The sequence below is a fragment of the Hibiscus syriacus genome, unplaced genomic scaffold (assembly GCF_006381635.1).
Source record: "Hibiscus syriacus cultivar Baekdansim isolate YM2019G1 unplaced genomic scaffold, ASM638163v2 tig00009054_pilon, whole genome shotgun sequence".
In the NCBI taxonomy this organism is placed as follows: Eukaryota; Viridiplantae; Streptophyta; class Magnoliopsida; order Malvales; family Malvaceae; genus Hibiscus; species Hibiscus syriacus.
The window spans coordinates 15,630-40,319 of record NW_024062186.1 but is presented as its reverse complement, the minus strand read 5'-3'; the positions used below and the strand labels follow the sequence as shown (position 1 = coordinate 40,319).

At 37.2% G+C, this 24,690-nt stretch overlaps 2 protein-coding genes across 3 annotated transcripts in view; one reads left to right on the top strand and one right to left on the bottom strand.

The window, feature by feature from the left end:
- Positions 1-1,071: 1,071 nt before the first annotated feature.
- LOC120203138 (uncharacterized mitochondrial protein AtMg00810-like) lies at positions 1,072-1,824 on the top strand. The gene has a single exon (XM_039203490.1). The coding sequence runs from the start codon at positions 1,072-1,074 to the stop codon at positions 1,822-1,824; it is 753 nt and encodes a 250-aa protein (XP_039059421.1).
- Positions 1,825-2,377: 553 nt separating this feature from the next.
- LOC120203134 (NADP-specific glutamate dehydrogenase-like) overlaps positions 2,378-24,690 on the bottom strand; it is a 29,673-nt gene continuing 7,360 nt past the window's right edge. The window contains exons 1-9 of one of the 2 annotated variants that reach the window (XM_039203483.1): positions 19,974-20,100; positions 15,909-16,488; positions 4,245-4,380; positions 3,732-3,933; positions 3,327-3,412; positions 3,166-3,225; positions 2,983-3,069; positions 2,649-2,720; positions 2,378-2,412 (exon numbers count right to left, since the gene is read on the bottom strand). In XM_039203483.1, coding sequence (XP_039059414.1) covers positions 2,997-3,069; positions 3,166-3,225; positions 3,327-3,412; positions 3,732-3,933; positions 4,245-4,380; positions 15,909-16,023 — 672 coding nt within the window. In that variant the 5' untranslated portion in view covers positions 16,024-16,488; positions 19,974-20,100 and the 3' untranslated portion in view covers positions 2,378-2,412; positions 2,649-2,720; positions 2,983-2,996. Of the gene's footprint in view, positions 2,413-2,648; positions 2,721-2,982; positions 3,070-3,165; positions 3,226-3,326; positions 3,413-3,731; positions 3,934-4,244; positions 4,381-15,908; positions 16,489-19,973; positions 20,101-24,690 lie in introns of those variants that run through there. The other variant, XM_039203482.1, reaches the window with a different exon arrangement.

The following is a 24,690-nucleotide window of genomic DNA, read 5'->3' as shown; positions in this document are numbered from 1 at the left end:
ACTTTGCAGCATCTCATCTTCAAAGGGAGACTCAATGAAGATGAGACCCTTAATACCCTTCTCATTATACCTCATGATCCTACCTCTACTATCACAAACAAACCTAACAACCCAACAGCTATTGTAATTCCATATTTAGGGACTATTTCTCATGTGCAACAACAAGAAATTAGCGAATCAATCACACCACCGAAGAACAACAGCAGCATGATCCAGGAAGGTAGCAAGAATAGGCTCCAGAACTTCAGGTATACTCTCGACGACTTCATCCTCCTGAAACTGAAACAGCAGTGCCAATTTCATCCCCCTGAAACTGAAACAGTAGTGCCAATTTCATCCCCCTGAAATTGAAACAGCAGTGCCAATTTCATCCCCCCTGAAACTGAAACAGCAGTGCCAATTTCATCCCCAACCGAGGATTGTTCTGAAACAGAAGTCTCACCTCCATCACCATCCATCTATCTTCCAATTGTTGTTCGATAGGGAACAAGGAGCTACACTCAACACCCTATTTCTTGGTTTGTGTCCTATGGAAACTTATCTAAGTCTTATAAAGCCTTTGTGTATAATATTGATACTGTAGAAGTCCTGAAAAACATAGAAGAAGCTCTTAAATCAACCGAGTGGAGGCAAGCTGTGATGGAAGAAATAAAGGCTCTCAAAGACAATGAAATGTGGGAAGTGTCGGATTTACCAAGTGGTAAGAAGATTGTAGGATGCAAGTGGGTCTTCACTACAAAATTTAAACCCGATGATTGTATCGACTGATACAAGGCTCGGCTTGTGGCTAAGAGCTTTACTCAAACCTATGGCCTTGACTACGACGAGACGTTTGCACCAGTTGCCAAGCTAAACACCATTCGAGTTATCCTATCCCTTGTTGTCAACTTGGATTGACCTTTAACCCAATTGGACGTAAAAAACGCTTTCCTCAATGGGGAATAAATGAGGAATTGTACATGGACTTCCCACCCGGGTTTGAAGAGAACAAGGACTAAGTGTATAAGCTAAGAAGTCCTTATATGGGCTAAAGCAATCTCCAAGGGCGGGTTCAACCGATTTGCCAAAGCTATGACTAGTAGAAACTATATTCAAGGACAGACTGACCACACCATGTTCTACAAACACTCGAAAAGTGAAAAATGTTGCATTCTCATTTTCTATGAGGACGATATAAAATTAACAGAGGATGATTCAAGCGAAATTAAAATCCTAAAAGAGTTTCTAAGTACTGAATTCAAACTTAAGGACTTGGGGAATCTTAGATACTTTCTTGGAATGGAGGTAGCAAGGTCTAAGGCAGGTATTTCCATCTCCCAAAGAAAGCATGTTCTCGATCTGCTTTTAGAAGTTGGTTTGATGGGCTGCAAACCAGCTGAAACTCCTATGGAATTCAATCTTAAATTAGGGACTGATCAGGATGGAGAAGATATCGATAAGGGGAGATATCAACGACTAGTAGGGAGACTTATCTACCTATCTCACACTCGTCCAGACATAGCTTTCGATGTGAGTGTTATCAGCCAGTTCATGCACGCTCCAAGGGAGAAACATCTGGAAGCTGCGTACAAGATATTAAGGTATCTCAAGGGGACTCCGGGTAAAGGCCTGCACTTCAAGAAAACTGTCAACCGAAGTGTAGAAGTATATACTGATGCAAACTGGGCAGGTGCTGTTAACGACAGACGTTCTACAAGTAGTTACTATAGCTACGTTTGGGGTAATCTCGTAACATGGAGAAGTAAAAAACAGTCTGTTGTAGCACGCAGCAGTGCAGAGGTAGAGTATCGAGCACTATCTCATGGTATATGCAAAGGAATCTAGATACAACAACTACTGGGAGAACTAAAAGTGTCCTATACAAGACCTATAAAAATGCATTGTGACAACCAGGCAGCTGTCAGCATAGCACATAATCCTGTTCATCATGATCGCACCAAACATGTGGAAATTGATCCACTTCATCAAAGAAAAAATTAACTCGAGAGAGATTTGTGTTACCTACATACCTACGAGACAACAAGTTGCAGACTTGTTGACCAAAAGCTTGAGCAGAAACATGTTTAAAGAAATTATTGGCAAGTTGGGTTTGATAAATATCTACACTCCATCTTGAGGGGGAGTGTTGGAATTCCTAAAATTAAGGATAGATTACTTACCTTATTCCTAGGAGTTTCCTTGTATAGTAGGATCTAATCTTAGTCTCTAATTCTAAGGAGTTACTGATTTTTAGGGATTGTTCCCTTATTTACACTTAGACTACTCTATAAAGGTTGTAAACTATTTAGTAAATGATAACAACCTTCTTTTTAAGTTTGTTCATTGAGTATGGCTAATAATAAGCATCAAAAGCAGCCTCAGTGCTTTGATATCTTTATTCAACTCCGCAAGAATGAGTCGGGCAAAGAAAACCTGCAGAAACATGTCACTTAATCAAGTTCCAAGCTATTAGAATGAGATATGTACATGGAAAACACAGCACCTATCTTAAAGATGTATTGCAACAATGAAGTAGCATAAGAATCTTTCGTGTGTAAAAAGGTGCAAAGTGAGGTATCCACGCATTCACCCTGATATTTAACTACCTATCTATACTTAAATAGTATTGATTATTAATTGAGCAGAGACAGAGATGAGAAATTAGTTACCAGCCCATAAGCAGTTGCTTCAGTTCGAAGACTAGAGCCTGACCAAAATATCCTTGGCCCTGTAAAACTTCCCTGCATAAGTAAGGAATTAAATAAAGACATAAAGAACACTTCACGGATTTATTCAACATTGAATTCTCATTAAATAACCTAAAGCTTCCATTGCTCTAACAACTCATCAAACTAAATATATAAAGGAAATCATTCAATGACATTAGGCTGCAACCACTATAACATACAGCACGAACTGAATATTTCCAGAATCATATGAAGTTTATTAGCCCATCATAAGAACTGAAGAAGACTAAAATGGAAGTTTATGTGTTCAAAATACCTGAAAATTACCAGCTAGAAGTCTGTATTGTCCAAATAGGTATCCCATTTCTCGAATAGCAAATCCCATTTCCTCTTATGGAAGGTCCTGAAAATATACAAATGGATAATCAGATATGCAGACCTACACATTATTACAACTTACAAGCAAATTTAAGATAAGAGCAGGATCGGACTCACTCACCTTGTCCGTACCAAAATAACGATATATCTCATTAATGAAACTTTGACAAAACCGCATGATCTGCCAGCGTGGGTTTCATAAACAACTGTAAGAGGAATTGCCAGTGTTTCTAAGAAGGTTCTTATTAAAGAGACTAATAAAAATATGATAAAGGACCTCGCCTCATTATCACTTTTCCCTTGGGATCAAAATCACTTCCACCTGCTGCCCCTCCTAGTTTGTAAGGTGATAAAGCATTCTTTAATGTCTGCAAACAGGGGAAATAAAAAAAATCCCTATTTATTACGAGATTTTTAAAAGCCAAATAAATTTATAATTACCCATTTTATCATTACTATCATTCTGAATAAGTAGTTCCTTTTATTATCAATCAAATAGATTCATGCCTCTATTTATCTTCGGCTGATATATGTTCAGGAGTTGGCCTAAGCCTAACCAACAAATTGAGTTTCCATAAGCAACAGTTACCTAAGATGCACTTAAAGGTAAAGGTTGAGAAAACTAAGCTGTATGGAACTGAGTTAAGAATGAGTAAATTAACATGAAATGGAAAGCTCAGAAAGTACCTGTTCAAAACCGAGAAACTTGGCAACACTTAAGTTCATTTTTGGATGAAACCGAATACCACCCATACATGGACCCAATGCCTGGTTAAAGTGCACCCTGAAGCCACGATTGACATGTGTTTCACCTCTATCATCCACCCATGGAACTCGAAAAATAATCATTCGGTCCAGTTCTAACAAGCGCTCCATGATGCTGATGTAACTGAAGTAAAATGGAGCAAGATGAGAATCAATGTAGGGGTATTTTATTTTGGGTTATAACGCTTGTTTGTAAAGGTCTTTTATTGTTGTTGTAATCTTATGTTTCTTATTAATGAAGTATAAGGCATTCTTTTCCTTCTTCCTCTGATAAAGGAACTCATTTTGAGTTTTTTAATCATGAAGGGAATTTTTAACGAGGCCTTCAATTCCTATCAAAAAAAAAAATGAGACTCAATGTACATTTGAATGACTCTTCACTTCAAATAATGAAGAGCAAATCATATATAACTTAAACTCTTTGAGAAAACTCACTGGGATTTTTTTGCAATCACCCTCTCTAAAGCATGAACAGTTTCTTGGACAGATTGTATGAACTCAACCTCATGAGGGTCCCTTTTTCGTGCAGCTTCAATAATTGATCCAGTTGTTTTGGACATAAGAGCTTCAACTGTGGAAATTTTTCCCAAGGAATATACAAAATGAATTTAAGGGTTAGACAATTAATCCTTTTGTAAGAGGGAAAAAGAAACAAAAAGCATCAGTGTTAAATCATTTGCACGCTAGCAACACATAATTAAAACAATCATTCAAAGCAAAAAATTTATAGAAGAGGTATTTAATTCATGAAAAATGGTGTAGTAGTTAAAAATTCTAATGTTCATTCTGAAATTTTCACCGTTAAAGATGCATCATTTTTATTATGCTTTATGTAGAATATTGGAGATTTTGCAGTAAATTATTTAATTTAGTAGTTTAGATTAACTATAACTTATCTTTTTTTTATAGAAAAGATGGTCTCGTTAAAAACCTCCTTCATAACCGCCATGCTACAAAGGTAGCTCAGTAGACATTGGATGGAGTAAAAAAGTGTCGTAAATTTTATTACTAAAAGCCATACAACAAAAGTACATAAGACCAAGTACAACCATACATCATCTACCACCGAACAAGAAAACAACCCAATACATAACTCCTAACCATTCCCTACATTATACCCCCTCGTCTAACCTAACTAATTCCCAATTTGGCAAGCTCATCTGCCTTGTAATTTGCACCTCTCTTAATATGCCTAATGACCACCCCCTATTTAACACAACAATAGCAATGTTTTAAACAAAGGAGTACAAGAAGTTGGATTACTAATCCAATCTAAAACAACTAAACAATCAGATTCTAAAATTAGCCTTCCCCTTGATGCCCACTCCGAATCCAAAAATAGATGTAGACCCCTCTTAATAGCCAACAGTTCTGCCAAAATTGGAGGACCCGATCCAACTTTCTCAGAAAACGAATCCAGCGTGACACCCTTCTCGTCCCAAAGCAAACCACCTATGCTACCCTTCTGCCAAAAACTATCCATAGCACCATCCACATTAACTTTAAAAAAACCTGGCGGAGGAGGACGCCAACCTTCACGAACAGAATTAACCTTAATTGAGCTTTGGTAGGAATCTGCTAACGTAAGATCGCCCACTAAAATAAAAAAAACCCGAATGATTCTGAACCTTTGAAGAAAACCATGTTGCCACTCTGTATCTTACCAAGAAAAAAGCTGAAGTCGATCGAGATTCCCATTATTAAAAACAATTTCGTTTTTTTTGCTTTCAAACCGACCACAATATAGCTCCAAGGATAAAGGTCCATATGTCTGACTTCGGGACCAAACCAAGCTAAGAGTAGATCAGCCTGGCTTTCGGGGACAGTGAAAGAGATGTTCCACAACCTCATGAAACTCGTCCAAAGACCCCAAGAGACAGTACATGAAACAAAAAGATGATTAACATATTCCATATTACCTCCACACAATGGACACTATTGATCCTCATTCCCCAATACACCATGCTTAACTAACTCGTCTTTGACTGTCACCTTTTTGTAAAACCACCTGCCACATGAAGGACTCCACTCGAGGAGGGGAAATCCAAGCCACACATATTTTGACCATAAAGGGTTAACTTCATACCGATCCAACATTAGCCTCGTACACGATTTCACCGAGAAACAACCATCACCCTGTCCAAACCAAACATAACTATCATCAATGAACTCCGAGGATTGAAAATTGCCTAAAACGTGTACAATTGAAGCAACAGCTCCATCTCTCAATCTGCCAAGTTCCTCCTCTGATGAATATCCCAACACCACCCAGAAGAGCTCTTTATCCTAAAGTCAGCAATTCTCCCTTCTTTGTTAGTCGAAAGGACAAACAATCTTGGAAATCGATTTTTCAGAGGCACGCCATCTAACCACGCGTCATGCCAAACGAAAATGATTCAAGTTTAAATTAACTATAACTCTATCTTTTTATTTTCTAAATAAGATAATATATTATCTAGGAGTACTTGTAGTTATATTTAAACTCTTCTACTCAGCCTATTTAAAGGAGGCTTGTATTTCTCTTCTAATGAATCAATAAATTTAGAGTATCATTTTCATCTTTATTCCTAAATCATTACTTTCTACATGGTATTAGTCTAGGTTTTTGTCGAGAATATCTAAATTAAATATTAGATAGAATCAGTTTTTATTATATTAGTTATTAGATAGGATCATTTTTAATTAGATAGAATCAGTTTTTTATTCTATTAGTTATTAGATAGGATCATTTTTAATTAGATAGAATCATTTTTATTCTGTTGCTAATTTTATGCATCTTTTTATGTAAAGTTGTTACATTGTAAACTCTATTTAAGTCGGTCATATTCAACAGAAATAAAAACGATTTATTCGGAACAAGTTTTTCCGTCTTTATGGTGTCAGAGCCAAAATGGCCAAACCCTACGATGATACCTCTGGTATCGACTCTATGAGTTCTACTCGCTCACCTTCAATCACCCTAAACACTGAATCCTTCCAAAACATATCCATCACTTCTCACAAGTTGAATGGAAATAATTTCTTACAGTGGTCACAATCTGTGAAACTGTTTATTCGTGGCCGTGGAAAATTCGGCTATCTCTCAGGTACCACTACGAAACCTGTCGAAGAAGATGAAGAATCTGAAAGATGGGAGGCAGAAAACTCGATGATTATGTCTTGGCTCATAAATTCCATGGATCCGAGTGTAGGGAGAACTTATCTCTTCCTACCTACTGCTCATGACATTTGGAATGCTGTGAACGAGACCTATTCTGATCTCGGGAACGCAGGACAATGGTTTGAACTAAAAACTCGGTTATGGAGGCTAAAACAAGGAGAAAAACTGTCACTCAATACTACACTGAACTCAAGACCTTGTGGCAAAAGGTTGACATGTTCAGCGACTACGAATGGAGTTGTGCTAAGGACAGGGCTCTATTCCAGAAGATGGTGGAAAAAGAACGCGTCTTCGAATTCCTTGTCGGCCTTAACAAGGAATTGGATGAAGTCAGAGGGCGCATTCTTGGTCGTGAACCACTACCAAGCACAAGAGAAGTCTTCTCCGAAGTCAGACGAGAGGAGAGCCGGCGGACAGTCATGCTTGGAGGCCACTCACCAAATCCCACCGAGTCTTCTGCCTTGTTCTCGGGTCAGCCACCACGTCGCAACGATCGTCGGAACGACAGAGATCGGCCAATCTGCGAGCACTGCAACAAGCCGGGACACACTAAAGCCAAGTGTTGGAAGCTACACGGGAAGCCAGCCGAGAATTTTTCAGCCAATCGAAATTCTCGTAATGCAAAGGGATTCCATGCCTCATCTGAAGATGCTTCTGAAGAGCCGAAACCTACCTCAGAACTGTCTGCCTTCAGCAAAGAACAGCTAGAGCAATTGTATCAACTAATGAGTTCTCATTTCATATCCAACACTCCTAACCCATCATCTTATATTGCCTCTTCATCATTAGCCCAGAAAGGTACATATCCTACAGCTTTCATAGCCGGTTCTAAATCAAACCCTTGGATCATAGATTCAGGGGCAACAGATCACATGACCGGTAATTCCTCCATATTCTCATCTTATTTTCCTTTATCTGGTAATCTGAAGGTAAAAATTGCTGATGGCTCCCTAACCTCTATAGCTGGAAAAGGCTCTATCATTATTTCTCCATCTCTCACATTACTAAATGTCCTACATGTCCCAAAGCTCTCTTGCAATCTCATCTCTGTTAATCGTATTATTCATGATTGCAAATGCATTGCTACAATAACATTTGTTGGATTTGAATTTCAAGACCCTTGTTCGGGGAAGATGATTGGCAATGCTAAGGAGGTTGATGGACTCTATCACTTGGTCACGGACAATCCTTCAGATAAACAAGTTCAGAAACCGAGATGCTTTACTACCTTGTCTTGTGAGAATGAAATAATGTTGTGGCATTATAGGTTAGGCCATCCTAGTTTTAATTACTTGAAATATTTGTTTCCAAATCTTTTCAAAAAAAAAGGACGGTTTTTCTTTTCAGTGTGAAGTTTGTGAATTGGCAAAACATCATAGATCTGTTTATCCATCTTTAAAGAATATGCCATCAAAACCTTTTTCTCTTGTGCATAGTGATATTTGGGGCCCATCACAAGTAAAAATAGCCTCAGGATCTAGATGGTTCATCACATTCATTGATGATCACACTAGAGTCACGTGGATTTATTTACTAAAAGAAAAATCCGAGGCAACAAGTGTTTTCAAAAATTTTCACTCACTGATCAATACTCAGTTTCAAGCAAATATTCAAGTTCTTAGAACCGATAATGGTCGAGAATATTTTAATGCAATCTTAGGTGATTTTTTGAAACAAAAAGGAATTATTCATCACAGTTCTTACGTTGATACTCCCCAACAAAATGGAGTTGCTGAAAGAAAAAATAGGCATTTATTAGAGGTGACTAGGGCTTTACTGTTTGCTATGAATGTTCCTAATCGTTTTTGGAATGAAGCACTCTTAACAGCGTCTTATTTGATAAATCGAATGCCTACAAAAGTTCTTAATTATATTACTCCTTTGCAAGCTCTAAAGAATATATTTCCTGAAAATAGATCTTTCACTGATTTAACACCTAAAATTTTTGGTTGCATTGCTTTTGTTCATATACACGGCCAAAATAGAGGAAAACTCGATCCCCGAGCACATAAATGCATATTTCTAGGTTTTTCACCAACACAAAAAGGGTATAAATGCTTTGATCCTAAATCTAGGAAGTATTATGTGAGTATGAATGTCACGTTTTTTGAAAAACAACCTTTTTTTGACAAAAACTCTCTTCCGGGGGAGAATGACTCTGAAATGAGTTTTTGGGAACAAACATCCTTGCCAAAATCGGTTGTAAATAGCTCAGTGGAACCAATTCATATTTCCGTAACTAATCCTAGGATTTCACAACCTATAAATTCACAACCTCGTGAGACTCGGGTAGAAACCAACTTGGAACCACCTACTGAACTTCGTGTTTATTCTAGACGGATGACTCGACCAAGTAATGTTCCACCGGCCCCCAAGGTATGCCAACCATCGGACTCGACTATGGTCCAAGGTACGACTTCTCTTTCTCCTATTTCTTCTCCAAATTTAGAGCCTTCTACAGAATTCTTTGAACCCATAGCCTTGCGCAAAGGTGTTAGATCATGTACCACAAAACATCCAATATCCAATTTCTTATCTTATAATAAACTCTCTCCAGATTTCAAAGCTTTTTCCACCAGGATTATGGATGATGCACTACCTAAGTCGATACATGAAGCTCTAGAAGTTCCGAGATGGAGAGAGTCAGATTTTTAGGAGTTAAAGGCCCTGAAGAAGAATGACACGTGGGATCTAACTCCTTTACCTGAGGGGAAACGATCTGTAGGCAGCAAGTGGGTGTTCACCATCAAATACCATGCAGATGGCTCGGTCGAGAGATACAAGGCAAGACTCGTAGCACGAGGCTTCACTCAGACATACGGCCTTGACTACGAGGAGACCTTCGCACCTGTGGCCAAACTAAACACCGTACGTGTCCTACTCTCACTAGCCGCCAATCTGGATTGGACTCTCAGACAGTTTGATGTGAAGAATGCGTTCCTAAACGGTGAGCTAGAGGAATAGATGTTTATGGAAGTTCCTCCAGGCTTTGATGAATTGAAGAAGGATGGCAGGGTCTGCAAGCTAAAGAAATCCATTTATGGATTGAAACAGTCTCCGAGAGCCTGGTTCGAGAGATTCACGAGAGCTGTGAAACAACATGGTTACACTCAGGCCCAGTCTGATCATACTATGTTCTACAAACACAATAATGGTAAAATTGCTATTTTAATTGTGTATGTAGATGACATTGTTATGACAGGAGATGACACAGTAGAGTTGGAGTCGTTGAAGAACTTCTTATCCAACCAGTTTGAAGTCAAGGATCTAGGACAACTCAAATATTTCCTTGGAATGGAGGTGGCTAGATCCTCAAAAGGTATAATTATCTCGCAAAGGAAATATGTCCTCGATATCTTGAAAGAGACCGGATTACTCGGATGTAAACCAGTGGCGACTCCTATTGATCCGAATCAAAAACTCGAAAAAGAAGATGGTGCTGAGCCTGTGGACAGGAATCGGTATCAGAAGCTGGTGGGGAAACTGATTTATTTGGCTCATACGAGACCAGATATTGTATTTGATGTGAGCTTGGTTAGTCAGTTTATGCATTGTCCCTCAGAAAAACACTCCAAGGCTGTTTACCGGATTCTTCATTACTTGAAAGGGAGTCCTGGTAAAGGAATCATGTTTTTGAAGAATAGAAGTCGAAGAGTGGAGATCTTCACTGATGCTGATTGGGGCGGAAGTTCTACAGACAGAAGATCTACTACCGGTTATTGCTCCTTTGTCTGGGGCAACTTAGTTACTTGGAGGAGCAAGAAGCAACCAGTTGTCTCTAGAAGCAGTGCGGAGGCCGAGTTCAGAGCCATGGCGCAAGGAGTATGTGAGTTGTTATGGCTTAGGAGGATCTTGGAGGAGCTTAAGGTTGAAGGAGATAAACCGATGAAGTTGTATTGCGACAACAAATCGGCAATCAGTATTGCTCAGAACCCTATACAGCATGACAGGACCAAACATGTCGAAATAGATCGACATTTCATCAAGGAGAGGCTGGAAAATGGCGATATCTGTATACCGTTTGTTCCATCATCAGAGCAGCTCACCGATGTTCTCACCAAGGGACTGTTTACTACGATGTTCGAAGGATTTCTGTCCAAGCTGGGAATGATCGATATCTATTCTCCAGCTTGAGGGGGGTGTTGAGAATATCTAAATTAAATATTAGATAGAATCAGTTTTTATTCTATTAGTTTTTAGATAGAATCATTTTTAATTAGATAGAATCAGTTTTTTATTCTATTAGTTATTAGATAGGATCATTTTTAATTAGATAGAATCATTTTTATTCTGTTGCTAATTTTATGCATCTTCTTATGTAAAGTTGTTACATTGTAAACTCTATTTAAGTCAGTCATATTCAGCAGAAATAAAAACGATTTATTCTGAACAAGTTTTTCCGTATTTAGTTTTCAATTTTTTTCATCATTGATTCGATGGCCAGCGATGAAATCTCTGAAATCACTTTAGGTGTTGGTCTATCACACATATCCATAAATGATTTTCCTCCTTGTACACAAAAGATTTTTACTACACATGACAGTCGTCTTTCGGGTGTTAATGTCGTTGATAATGATTTTACTCGTTGGATTGTCGACAATGGAACCTTTGATCACATGACAAGAGATCTGCATTTATTTACAGAATTTCGTACTCTTCAAATTAAGTCTAATATCACAACAGCTGATGGTTCCTTGGTAGCTATTGAAGGGAGTGGAACAATTCAGGTCAATAAGGATATTGTTTTAAAATATGTGCTTTATGTTCCACAATTAGCTTGCAATTTGTTATCTATTAATAAATTATCTCGTGACTTGGGATGTTGTTAAAAGTTTGATCTCAATGGATGTGTGTTTCAGGTATTGGGTTCTGGGACAACAATTGGCAACGCTAGGTTGTCTGGTGGACTTGACATTCTCCAAGGTTCGCCTTCTCCACAAGACAAGCCTATTCCGGCTGCATTTCGCAACCTATTCCCTCTTCCGACATTATATCAAGTGAGATTATATTATTACATTATAAATTAGGACATCCAAGTTTCTTTTATCTTGCCAAATTATACCTAACTTTATTCATCACTAAAAAGGCTAAGCTTTTCCATTGTAACACTTGCCAATTTGTCAAACATCACAGAACAACATATCCTCCCTCCATCTATAAATCTTCTCACCCATTTTCCATCATCTATAGTGATATATGGGGTCCTTCTCCGGTAAAAGAATGTTAATGGATCCAGATTGTCTATAACGTTTATAGATGATCACAATAGAACAAGTTGGACTTTTTCTCATGAAGGAAAAATTAGAAGCCGATGCACTCTTTAAAGCTTTTTCCAACATGGTCGAAAATCAATTTCAAAGTAAGATTCATATTCTTAAAACCGATAATGGAAGTGAATATTTCTCTAACGTTCTCGAGCCTTACTTGAAAGAGAAGGGTATTGTTCACATCAGTTCATGTGTTAATAGTCCTTAACAGAATGGGATTGTCGAACGTAAAAATAGACATCTTTTGGAAGTAATGAGGTCTCTTTTGACAGCCATTCTTAGTCGTGTTTTTAACTTTCGAACCTCCAAGGGATGTTCTTCTTGTTAAATTTCCCTGGTTCAAACCTTTGTCATGTGATCTTTCTCTTAAGATTTTTGGTTGTACTTCTTTCGTTCATATTTATTTGAATTATAGATCTAAATTGGATCCACGATCACTAAAATGCATCTTTCTCGGCTATGCATCTACTAAGAAAGGTTACAAATGCTATTCTCCTGTTACAAAAAAGACCTATGTCAGTATGGATGTTACTTTTCTGACAACTAAACCCTATTTCTTGAAATATGAAATTCAAGGGGAGATTCGGATGAATTTCAGGTACAGTTTTTTGACAGCCTTCAACATTTGACAGATTTGCCTTCTAATCTTACATCTCAACCGATATTAGCTATTGAACCTCCTTTAAATCCTACATCTTAACCAATATTATCTTTTGAACCTCCTCCTCCACTTATACAACCTTCTCCAAATCCTTATCCTATTCAAACACAAATTCTTTCTATGACTCCACAAAAAACCAATACCTTGCATTCTGAAACACCTCAAAGAAGGGACCTTAATGTCTACAAAAGGAGAGAGAAGTCCACTCTACAATCTAGAAGCTGCCGAGAGTTGGACTTGAATCCAATTACCATGGAAAATTTCGAAGGTGTGACATCTTCTCCTAGTGAAAATCTTGTTCCTCTTTTTATTACTGATGATTTGCCGATTGCTCAAAGGAAAGGTGTAACGAAGTGTACTTCTCATCCCATACAAAAGTATGTTGCTTATAACCATTTGAAGCCTACTTTCAAGGCTTTCACAACAAGTGTTGATAGTATTGCTCATCCCATACAAAAGCATGTTGCTTATAACCATTTGACGCCTGCTTTCAAGGCTTTCACAACAAGTGTTGATAGTACACCAGTTCCAAAGACAATAGAAGAGGTTCTAGGTGATCCTAGATGAAGGAAAGCAGTGGAAGAAGAGATGAGATCCCTTGAAAAGAATGGAACTTGGACTTTAACAGATTTACCTCAACGAAAGAAACCAATGGGATGCAAATGGGTTTTCACCGTCATATACAATTCAGATGGCAGCATTGAGAGATTTAAAGTAAGGTTGATGGCAAAGGGGTTCACACAGTCTTATGGTATAGATTACGAAGAGACCTTTGCTCCGTTGCGAAGCTAAACACAGTGAGGGTCTTATTATCTTTAGCTGTGAATTTGGATTGGCCACTTTATCAATCAGACATAAAGAATGCTTTCTTGAATGGAAACTTATGTGAAGAAGTGTACATGGAAATTCCTCCCAGTATGAAGAAAGACTCGACAATTCACAAAGTGTGCAAGTTGCAGAAATCGTTGTATGGTTTAAAGCAATCTCCAAGGGCTTGGTTCGACAGGTTTTTCAAAGTGATAATTGGAAATGGTTACAAGAAATGTCAAACCGACCACACTTTATCCATTAAAGTAAATGAAAATGGAAAAATAACTATTCTGGTTGCGTATGTGGATGACATAATAGTCACCGGAGATGATGTTGAGGAAATAAAGAGGCTAAAAATTTCTCTAGTCAAGGAGTTTGAAACCAAAGACATTTGCAATCTTAGGTATTTTTTAGGAATGGAAGTTGTAAGATCCAAGGTATGAATAGTTATATGTCAAAGGAAATACATCCTTGATCTTTTGACAGAAACTGGTATGCTTGGATGTAAACCAGCCGAGACACCAATGGAGTCTAGCTTGAAGTTCATAAAAGATAAAGAAAAGAGTTCCAGTGAGCAAAGAGATGTATCGTCGTTTGGTGGGTAAGCTAATTTATTTATCTCTAACACGGCCTGACATTGCTTTCTCGGTTAGTGTTGTTAGTCAGCACATGAATAACCTTAAAGAAGAACACCTTGATGCAGTACACAAGATTTTACAATATTTGAAGATAATTCTAGGACATGGCTTGTAATTTAAGAAAAGTGAAGAAAGGTCAGTTAAAGTTTTCACCGACTCGAACTGGGCAAGTGAACTTACTGACCGAGGATCAATGAGTGGGTATTGTGCATTTGTATAGAGAAATCTAGTTACTTGGAGAAGTAAGAAGCAGGTTGTGGTTTCAAGGAGTAGTGCAGAAGCTGAATATCGAGCTCTTGCACTAGAAATTTGTGAAGGCGTGTGGTTACAAAGAATGTTGTCTGAACTAAAATTAGAAGGTTGTAAGCAGTTCAATTTGCAAACTAGTAGTCAACCTGCTATTAGTATTGCAAAGAATCATGTCCAACATGATCCCACTAAACATGTGGAGATAGATAGGCATTTTATCTCGGAAAAAGTCAGCAGTGGAGTAGTTCAACTCAACTACGTTCCTACAAAGCATCAATTGGTCGATATCCTTACTATAGCTCTTCCAAGACCAGTTCTATATGATTTTTCATCCAAGCTGGGAATATTCAACATATACTCAGCTTGAGGGGGAGTGTAGAATATTGGAGGTTTTGTAGTAAATTATTTAATTTAGTTGTTTAGATTACCTATAACTCTATCTTATTTAATTTAGTAGTTTAGATTAACTATAACTCTATCTTTTTATTTTCTAAATAGGATAGAATATTATCTAGGAGTAATTGTAGTTATATTTAAACTCTTCTACTCAGCCTATTTAAAGGAGGCTTGTGTTCCTCTTCTAATGAATCAATAATTTAGAGTATCACTGTCATCTCTATTCCTAAATCATAACTTTCTACACTTTATGCTGCAGTTACTCTTTTAACAAAATATTAAGAAGGGGAGAGAATTAAAGAATTGTCCAGCCCTTTAACAGCCTAATGATATAATATTAAGCAAACAAAAAACGCTGTTCTGTGTCAGAAAAAGCTTTTTAATCTGTAATGACAGAAACCATTCTTCTGTAATAAGAGTTTCGGTCCGGCACAAACAGAGAAAATACTGATTTTTTTTATTGAACTCCCATTAATACTTTTTATTTTAGAACTTAAACAACTCTAGAATTTGTATTCTAATGAAGGTCATTTGAAAGCTGTCTTCCAGATTACATACTACAGCAGGCTCATTCAATGGTTAATTGCATTAATCCGAATTAAACAAATGACCCTATATTACATATAGCAACACCACCTTGCAATTAAAATAATAATAATAATAAAAACAGTGATTAAGAACTCTCATTGGCATGCCGTATGACAAGGGTTCAAACCAATTGATGTAATCCCCCTTCCTCAACTTGTAACTTGACTTGGTGCCAATAATAATAATTAAAGCTTTGGTACAACAAGATTAAAATAGTTTAAGGCTTCTGCATGAGTGGAAGCCAAAACAGCAAAATATAATGGTATATGACTAGCATGGTTGGCATCAATCTAATGCAAAGATTGTATATGACTGATTGTGCTGACTAACCTTTTACATAAATGCGTTTATCAACAACGATCTTACCCTTTGAGCCTATTTGGAGACAAAGAGCCTCCTTGTGAAGCAAACTATTATTATGCTCTTCCAATGCACTCATCTGCATGTTCCTTCATTGCCATACGGATTCCTTCTATGCTTTCTACCACATTCTTTACAAACAGAGCAGAATATCCTTGTTGTTCCTTCCTTCATGTCAACATATGCCCACTTGTATGTATCAGCTCATTCCTCTCTCCATCTTTTTACAACCTTCTTCTTCCTTTTCGCAGGTTGTGCCTCTTAATCAGAATTTGGGAGTTGAGAGACCATTGTCACCTGCTTACTTTCATCTTGCTCTTCCACAGAGGGCTCTTGTGATGATGGGCCACCAAGGAGAGGAGTGTTGGCAAATGAAGGGTCATCATCTCCAGGTCCAATTTCCAAATCAATATCATCACCAATGTCCCTAACCAAATGCCTTTGTGCTTGAATCAAATTCATATCATCCGTGGAAGGATTCATCCCTAATCCACCACCTGGTAGCAACATTAGCAATGACAATTTCACCCATCTTAAAGAACTATGTTTCCTGTCAACATAAGACACCACATGTTTGAGAAAAAAGTATCTTACTACTCAGCATCCAACTGATCAAAGGAAAACAAAAATTCAGATTTCCCCTTTAACTAAAAGAAACTATGATATTTCAGTCATCATCCATAAATCAAAAGAACACTTATAACGAATCTGGATGTTCGAAAGCAGAAAAGAGAAAAGTAAAATGGAGGAAAAGTAAAGCACAGAGTAGGGGAAGCTACTCTTGTGCACAGAATTGAGTACAACAAAGTATGGCGTCAAAACAAAAAGTGTAGTGAGAGAAGTTACCGCTTCTCTCTAGGGCCCAGGTGTTTTTAAATTTAAAAGTGTTGTCTCATTCGTCTGTTGCCCGCTGGCCGCTGCCGCCGCCCGCCGTCTGCCGCCGCCGTCAGCCGTCCGCCGCCACACTCTGACCACCGTTTGACGCCGCTTTTTCCTAGGATGGTCGTCTGCTCACGGTGAATACAGATCTGGACTTGCATTTGCGAAATACGCTGTCTTTAGTCGCAGATCTACACTCGTCCTCTGCAGATTTTCGAAGCCTCCAGCCGTCCGAGTTCGCCTCCGCCACTCAACCCAGCGCAGTGCCTAAACGTGACCTAATCCCGTCTTCTCTTGTGTCGAGCAGTGGTGTACAGCTGAGTATTCACCATGGAACCCCAACCCACGTCTCAACCCAGCCAACTTCGAGGGTTTGACTCAGCTGGTGCGGTGGCTGCTTCCTCTGTGAGGCCTCCTATTGTTCCTCCTTCATCGACTAGGAGTTCTCATCTCCCGCTTGAACCAGACTGCCGTGTTGCAGCTGGTGATTTCCCCCTGGAGTCTGCCAAGGAATTAGAAGCGAAAGTGAAGGCTCTTAAAGCATTAGTGGCAGAGTTGAATAAGCGGGTTAATGATTTAAAAATGAAGGAAAATGCAGTTCCACGAGGCAGTCTTCTCAAGAAATCTGGATCCGCTGGTGCAGCCTCTTCATCTTACTCCGGTAAGGACAATCGTAAAATTGAGAATGAAAAGGAGAGGACAAGGTTACGGAAACCGCAAAGAAGAGTTTTTACCAGACGCTTGTTGGCCGGATTGAGACAGTTTGGTAACTTCTCTATTCCACCGAATGCTGCTAAGAACGATGTTTTGGCAGCCTTGGCACGTGAGGCGGGTTGGATAGTTGAGTCCGACGGCACCACTTACAGACACTCTCCTTCAACCCAAAATCAACAAAATTCGGGATCATTTTCGGCGAGGTCGGGTGAAAGTCCACTATCATCCAGTCCTTTGAAGAAATGCTCACAAGAAGCGAAACATAGCAACGGAAAGCTGTCTTTTGTTCACGCAACACCAACGCTTCCAGTCGCTAATGTTGATCATGGTGGTGCCAAGGAGATCTATTCGAAAGGGTATTCCGATGCAAAATTTTCCGAAGTGGTGGGAAGAAGAAGAAATGGGTTTTATAATCGATCGAAAGAAGGCCAACCAGATTTTCGTACTGGGTCCAGAAAGGATTGTTACACGATTTTTATCGAAAACCTTCCAGAGAAGATCCATTGGAAGAAACTTGGATCCATATTTGGCTCACATGGTCAAGTTATTGATGCCTTCATTCCCAAAAAAAGAAACTCGAATGGGGTTCGTTTGGGTTTATTCGCTTTGCTACAATTGAAGAAGCAAGGACATCGATTTCTAAGATGAATGGTTATCATATTTACGGCAACAAAATTAGAGTCTCTTTGGCTAAACATAAACCCCGGCAGTCTTACTGGCGAAAGTCCTCGAAAGTTGTTCATAGTAAGTCGGGGCTGGAAGTTTTTCCGACGATTAAACACTGTGAAGTTGAGGGTGTTGTGGACGCAGATAAACTTCATGTGTTGTCTAACTGTCTTGTGGGGTGGTGCAAGAACTTTATCAAGATTGGTAATCTTGCTAACCAAATACAAGCCAAAGGACTAGCGGGTTTCACGCTTATGAGAGCTGCTGGAAACGTAGTTCTAATGGTTTTTGAAGATTCTAATTCGTTGAGATGCGTGAAGGATGAAAAGTTAGAAACTCTTGCAGAATGGTTTTCCAGAGTGGAAACTTGGTCTGAGAGCCTTGTGGTGGAGAGCCGGCGCGTTTGGCTAGTTTGCGAAGGTATTCCTTTTCACGCTTGGAATTGGGATACTTTCAAAAACATAGCTACTAAGTGGGGCAAGTTAATAGCAATCGATAACAGTTGTGAGTTCCCTTCGTCTTTTGATCGGGCTAAAATCCAAATACTCACAAATGCTCAAGTGAGAATTAATGAGTTGTTGGAGTTGAAGGTCGGGGATCATTTATTCAAAATCTTGGTGCATGAAGTTGATCCTTCCTTCAAACCTAATTCTTGGGTTCCTGAAGATTGCGATATTTCTTTAGAACTTGATCCTCCAATTGGGTTGTGATTGTTCGGCTGCTGTATTCAGAGGCGTTTTTAAGTTTGTGGTTGTAATTGTTGGTTTTTTTGTTATGTTATCTTACATCTTGAGGTGATTTAGGGGCTTTTTGGTTGACGATGTAAGATTTCTAGGTGATATGGGTTGTATTGTTGTTTATTCCCGCATGTGGGTTTGGTGTTACCTCATGTACTTAATATTATATTTAATAAAATATGAGGCACTCTTTTCTCCCTTCCTTGTTCTTCAACATACTTCTAAGTATGTGGAAGAATACGAAGGGAGTTTTTAATGAGACCTCCAACTTCTATCAAAAAAAAAAACAAAGTATGGCGTCTACGTATGGTAACCGACATATTCTGATTAGAGGAAACATCAAAATGTGAGGTTTTGAGGGGATTTCTCTCCATTTAAATAACAATAAGAAAAGCTCCCAAACATGATAGAGTGGTCCTTTCACTCTTTTCCACTCTACCCTTATCTACTCTCCCTCCTTCCAAACATAATGTAATTGCATGAATTGCTTCAACTTCAAAGTTTTACATTTTGTTGAATTTCAAACAAAAAAGTACACAAAATTCAAAATTAAACCTTCTTTTCATTGCCTAGTGCCTACATTTTTATTGGGATGGTTAAATAAGCATGGAGAACCTGTGAACTCAAACCATAAATAATATTCAACCTTTCAACAATTCAGGGTAGTGAAACATGGTCAGCTTGACACAAAAGAGATCAAGCACATAAAAAAAAACCCTACGTTCTTGCATCTAAACTTACTTTCCAACATATTTCATAACTAACCAGTAATAACCTTTCTGGTTCCAAACAAAAGGATAAGCAAAGTCTGACAGTAAATTCAATAATAAACACTTCAAAAATCGAAAACTGAAATCAATCTCAAAGCAAGAAAAACAGTCTTTGTTATATAATTTACAGTCGTCCAGTTGACATAAAAAAATCAATAACCCCAGAACTAAAACAGTGATAAATTAGAGATTTTCAACGTAGCCAGAACTTAATTTGGAAGTTCAAGTAACACCCAGAAGCTAAAATCAAGAGGAAAACAAGGAATTACGTTGGTAAAGCTGGATAAAGGTTACAACTTTGAAAAAAAAAAGAGCAGAATTCTGAAGCCCTTAAAAAACTGGGCACTTTTCTTGTGCCCTGATTTCACTCTCGTTTTGTCTAACAGTTCGGCAAGTGAAAGTAGGATCTTGCTTTTCTCGACGATTGATTCCAGCAAAAAGCATATAATGAGATAAAATTAAATAAAAATACCTTTACAGACAAAGAGGTTGAGGAAACATTTATGTTTCGCGGAAAATTACTTTATTTAAAAAACAATTGTTTTCTACTGTATTTTTAAGTTAAGTAGAAATAAGTTGTTTTTTAAAAAATATATCTTAAAATTTTAAAATGTAAATAATTTTAAACTACTAATTATTAAAATATTTTAAATAAGTTTTTGTGTATTGGGTTTAATATCTAATATAATACAAAAAAATTATTTAAACCTAAAATTATTCCCATGAATTGATTAGTGTTCAGTTTAGTACTTGGGAACTAACATTCAAATTTAAAAGTAATATTTTATAAGCATTGTAAAGTTTTGATTTTGACATGAAGTTTTATAAAAATATTATTTTAAATAAAAACCAACTGTTTATACTTTTTTCTCAATTATATTTTGTTTAAGTATTTACTTATAAACTATTAGATAATAATCCAAATCAAACATGTGATTTACAAGTTAGAATATCTAATTGACAACAAACATATACACACCTACAAACGTAATTACTTGAACTCAAAATTTATATAAAGAATAATATTATAATTAACCATTGATTACTTTTTTTGATGATTCAACTTATAATGTACGATCCATCCAACGATATCAATAATAAAATAATATTTTTTAGAGATCTCATGTTTAAACAATTATATATGTAAGATGTGTGTACGTTATCAATACATATTAACACGTACATACATTCTACAGATGCAATTACTACCTTAAAAGAAAATAACACTTTATCATCAAGTTCAGTTGATGAATTTTTTTATAAAACCATATATATATAAACAAGTACGCCAAGTTGCCAATTTCGAGCCCAAAGCGCATATATAATCATTTCTCTTCTCGCCTCTTAATGCAACTTCTTCAAAATTTTCATTTGAATCATTTACAACCCTCCACTTCTCCAAGAAACTTGATTCCAGCCATTGATTTGTTTTTCTTTTCTTGCAAGCTTAATGATTTCTCCATTTTTTTGGTTGCAATTGAAGAGTTTGCATGACACTGTGAAACCAAAAGGGTGGTCCAATATTTCTCAACACACATTATAGTTAGTGGGTGGACCATTAAGGTCACCAAGAGAATAACTATCAGCAAAAGCATTCTATATAAACCTTACAAATCGTATATTCTTATTATATATGTTTATATTATTTTTCACAATAATCATATTTAAACCATTTTTATATTTATATAATATTTTTATACAAATTATAATATCTAAATGACATAATGCCAAAAATAATCTCAACGATCACTAAAATAGTCATTTTGTCATTTATTTTTTTTCTTAAGCATTTTAATCTCTAATATTTTATTTTGGGATAAAATTTTATTTTATAGATAAAAACTATTAGTTAATATATAATTAACGCTTTAAAATAGGAATTTTTTATTTTAACCTAAAATGAAACATTAAAAATTGAAGTACTTCAAAAAAAAATAGAAGGGCAAAATAATTATTTTATCAAATTTAGAGCTTTAAAACAAAATCTTTCAACATTTTCATATTTTAACTATGGAGGTTTGGATTTGCTCTATCCTTCCCCCAATCCACCAAATTCATTAAACATATCAAACAAGATCAAATCCCTCCGTAAATGCTACACCAACCCATAAAAACCTTTAAAACACAAAAGGAAGCAAGGGCGTTTTTACCCAAAAATATCTGACCATTAAATAATTACCTGTCAAACACCGATCGTCCTAAATTTACCGATCTAACACCCTTTGACAACATGGTAAAAAGGCACGGATCACCATCTAGATGGCCCTTTGACAATTATAGATCTTCAGGACAGTTGGAAAGATCATTTGCCTTTGGTGGAGTTCCCATACAACAACAGTTATTAAACAATCATCCAGATGCCCCTCTATGAAGCCTTGTCTGGGCACAAGTGTAGAACTTCATTGTGTTGGACCGAACTCAGTGAGGGTAAGATCATAAGCCCCAACTTGATCCGGGAAACCAAATAAAAATTTCAGTTGATTCAGAGCCGACTAAAAGAGGCTTCTAACAGATAGAGGTCGTATGCCGACCTGAAGCGCAAAGATATAGAGTTCCCGATAGGAGACAAAGTATTCCTTAAGGTTTCTCTACGAAAAAAAATACTTCGGTTTGGACGCAAATGTAAGTTGACCCCACGATTCATTAGACCATATGAAGTGTTAGAGAGGGTTGGGCCAGTGGCCTATCGATTAGCGTTATATATAGAGCTAGAGCACATCCTCAATGTGTTCCACCTTTCCATGCTTCAAAGATACCTATATAATTCATCCCACGTCATACCTCTTGAGCAAGTTGAAGTAAGGCAGGACTTGACTTACGATGAAGAACCAATCAGAATCCTTGATAGAAGCATCAAAGAATTGAGGAGCAAAAGAATACCTTTGGTGAAAGTCCTGTGGAGGAACCATGGCGTAGAGGATGCAACTGGGAACCTGAGAATGATATGCAACTTTAGTATCCTCATCTCTTCTATTCAGGTAAATTTTGATGATGAAATTTCTTCTTAGGAGGAGAAAGTTGTAACGCCCTGAATCCCAGGTTATGAGTTCCAAGCTAACCCGAGAGAGGTTTTAAATAAGTCCATTAGTTGCAAGGAAACCTTGGTCCAAGAATTTTCGTGTTTGGCCTTGGTGTCAAGCCTAATAAACTATGAAAAATATGTGTTTTTAAACTTACCATGAAAGGGGAAGGACCAAATGAGAAATTAACCCATTTTTTTGAATCAAAGTTAAATCCCATTAAATTGGGATGATATCACGTCTAGCAAGCTCCCCCTCTTTTTTCATCCCTTTGTTGTCTCTTCCTCTCCATCCTTCATCTTATTTTTTCTTCTTCAAGAGCCACACAAAGATTAAAGCTTTAAGAATTCCAAGCATCCCTTGAGAATTCCAAGGTAAGAACTATAATATACATTCCCCAAGCTTCCATTCAAGCCCATGTTTATAAGATTTGGCTTAGTTTTTCTAAGGTGGGTTTTAGTGGGGTTTATGGAACCTTAGCATTTTAATCCATTTTTTAGGATATTTATGAGTTGTAGGATTATTTCTAACACCATCCTAAGTTCCAAAATGAGTTGGTAACTCATTTTCCTTGTTTTGATTAGTGCATGAGAAGGAAGAGAATTCCAAAGTTGGAGGCAAAGAGAATTTGATCCTTGTTAAGTTAAAGACGTTTTCAGCAGCTAAGGATCAAGGTAACACGATTCTAACTTGTCCATACCACATGTAGACTGTTATATGTGCATGAATTGGCTAGTTAAGTTCATGAATGATGCTAGTTTAATCCATGGTATATTTTACGTTTGATGTTTATAAGCATGAAGATGACTCCTTTTGACCTCTAAGACCCTAAGTAAGACTTTGATAACATTTGATTGTCTTAGGAAAGTGAATGGGTGGGACTTAGATAAAATTTTGTGCCTAAAACAAGACACTTCATGTAATGCCCCCAACCCGTACCCGACTCGGATACGAGTCTGAGGTATCACACTGATTTTTCAAACTTTGACTCTTGACAAAATTCAAAGAAAATTTAAAACTTTCATTAAAGTAAAAACAGTTTAGTTACATAAATTGACTACAATAACCAAAATCAATCAGAGCATATTTAACTCAACCAATTAGTACATGCCAACTATATTTAAAATAACCAAAGTCATTTAAATCCTCTATTTTCTGATCTGAAATTTTTGTAAAGGAGATGTTGACCTGTCTTGCTCCTCTTAACCTTCCTTCTAGCTTTCTGGAACCTATGTGTGAAACATTCACACGCTAAGTTGATGACTTAGTGAGGCATAAATAAATTGATTATAGTATATCATAACTAATTCCTATTATACACATTTCATGTAATCATGATAAACCATGAAATGCTTCCAAACATAAACGCATATATATATATATATATAAAGCGTATGTAATACACACATATTCTTATTTTCATTCTTTATCTTTTAGTCAGATGTCCTTGTACCTATTCTTCTTAACCAAGCTATATACACATCAACATCATATCGCATATATCATTTCCCATCATAAAGATTACAAACAAAGCACATAATATCATACAAGGTTCTTTTATATCATCTTCTTTATTAGCCCATGTACACATGTGAGAACTATAGATATGTGACTCTATAGAGGTTGTGCACTAATGCTGTCACCACAGCTCATATAAATGCACTGAAGTGCCACGTAGAATTGCACCGAAGTGCCACGTAGAAATGCACCGAAGTGCCATATAAGACGTCCCTAAGGACCACGTAGAAAATTCCTTTAGAACCATATACATATTCCAAGGACCAAGTATGTGTCTTAAAAGACCTCATAGATGTTCCAAATGATACATATATGTCCCGAAGGACTGCGTAGACCCTCGACTCTTGGCATGCCAACTATACCTCTAGCTCTCATAACACATAACATGGGCATTATCATTTATGTCATTTCACATGTTCACATATTCATATTACCTAGGCACGTAGTC

Bases quoted from the DNA above. Each gene is read 5' to 3' on its own strand.
- LOC120203138 (XM_039203490.1), top strand. From the start codon at position 1,072: ATGACTAGTAGAAACTATATTCAAGGACAGACTGACCACACCATGTTC.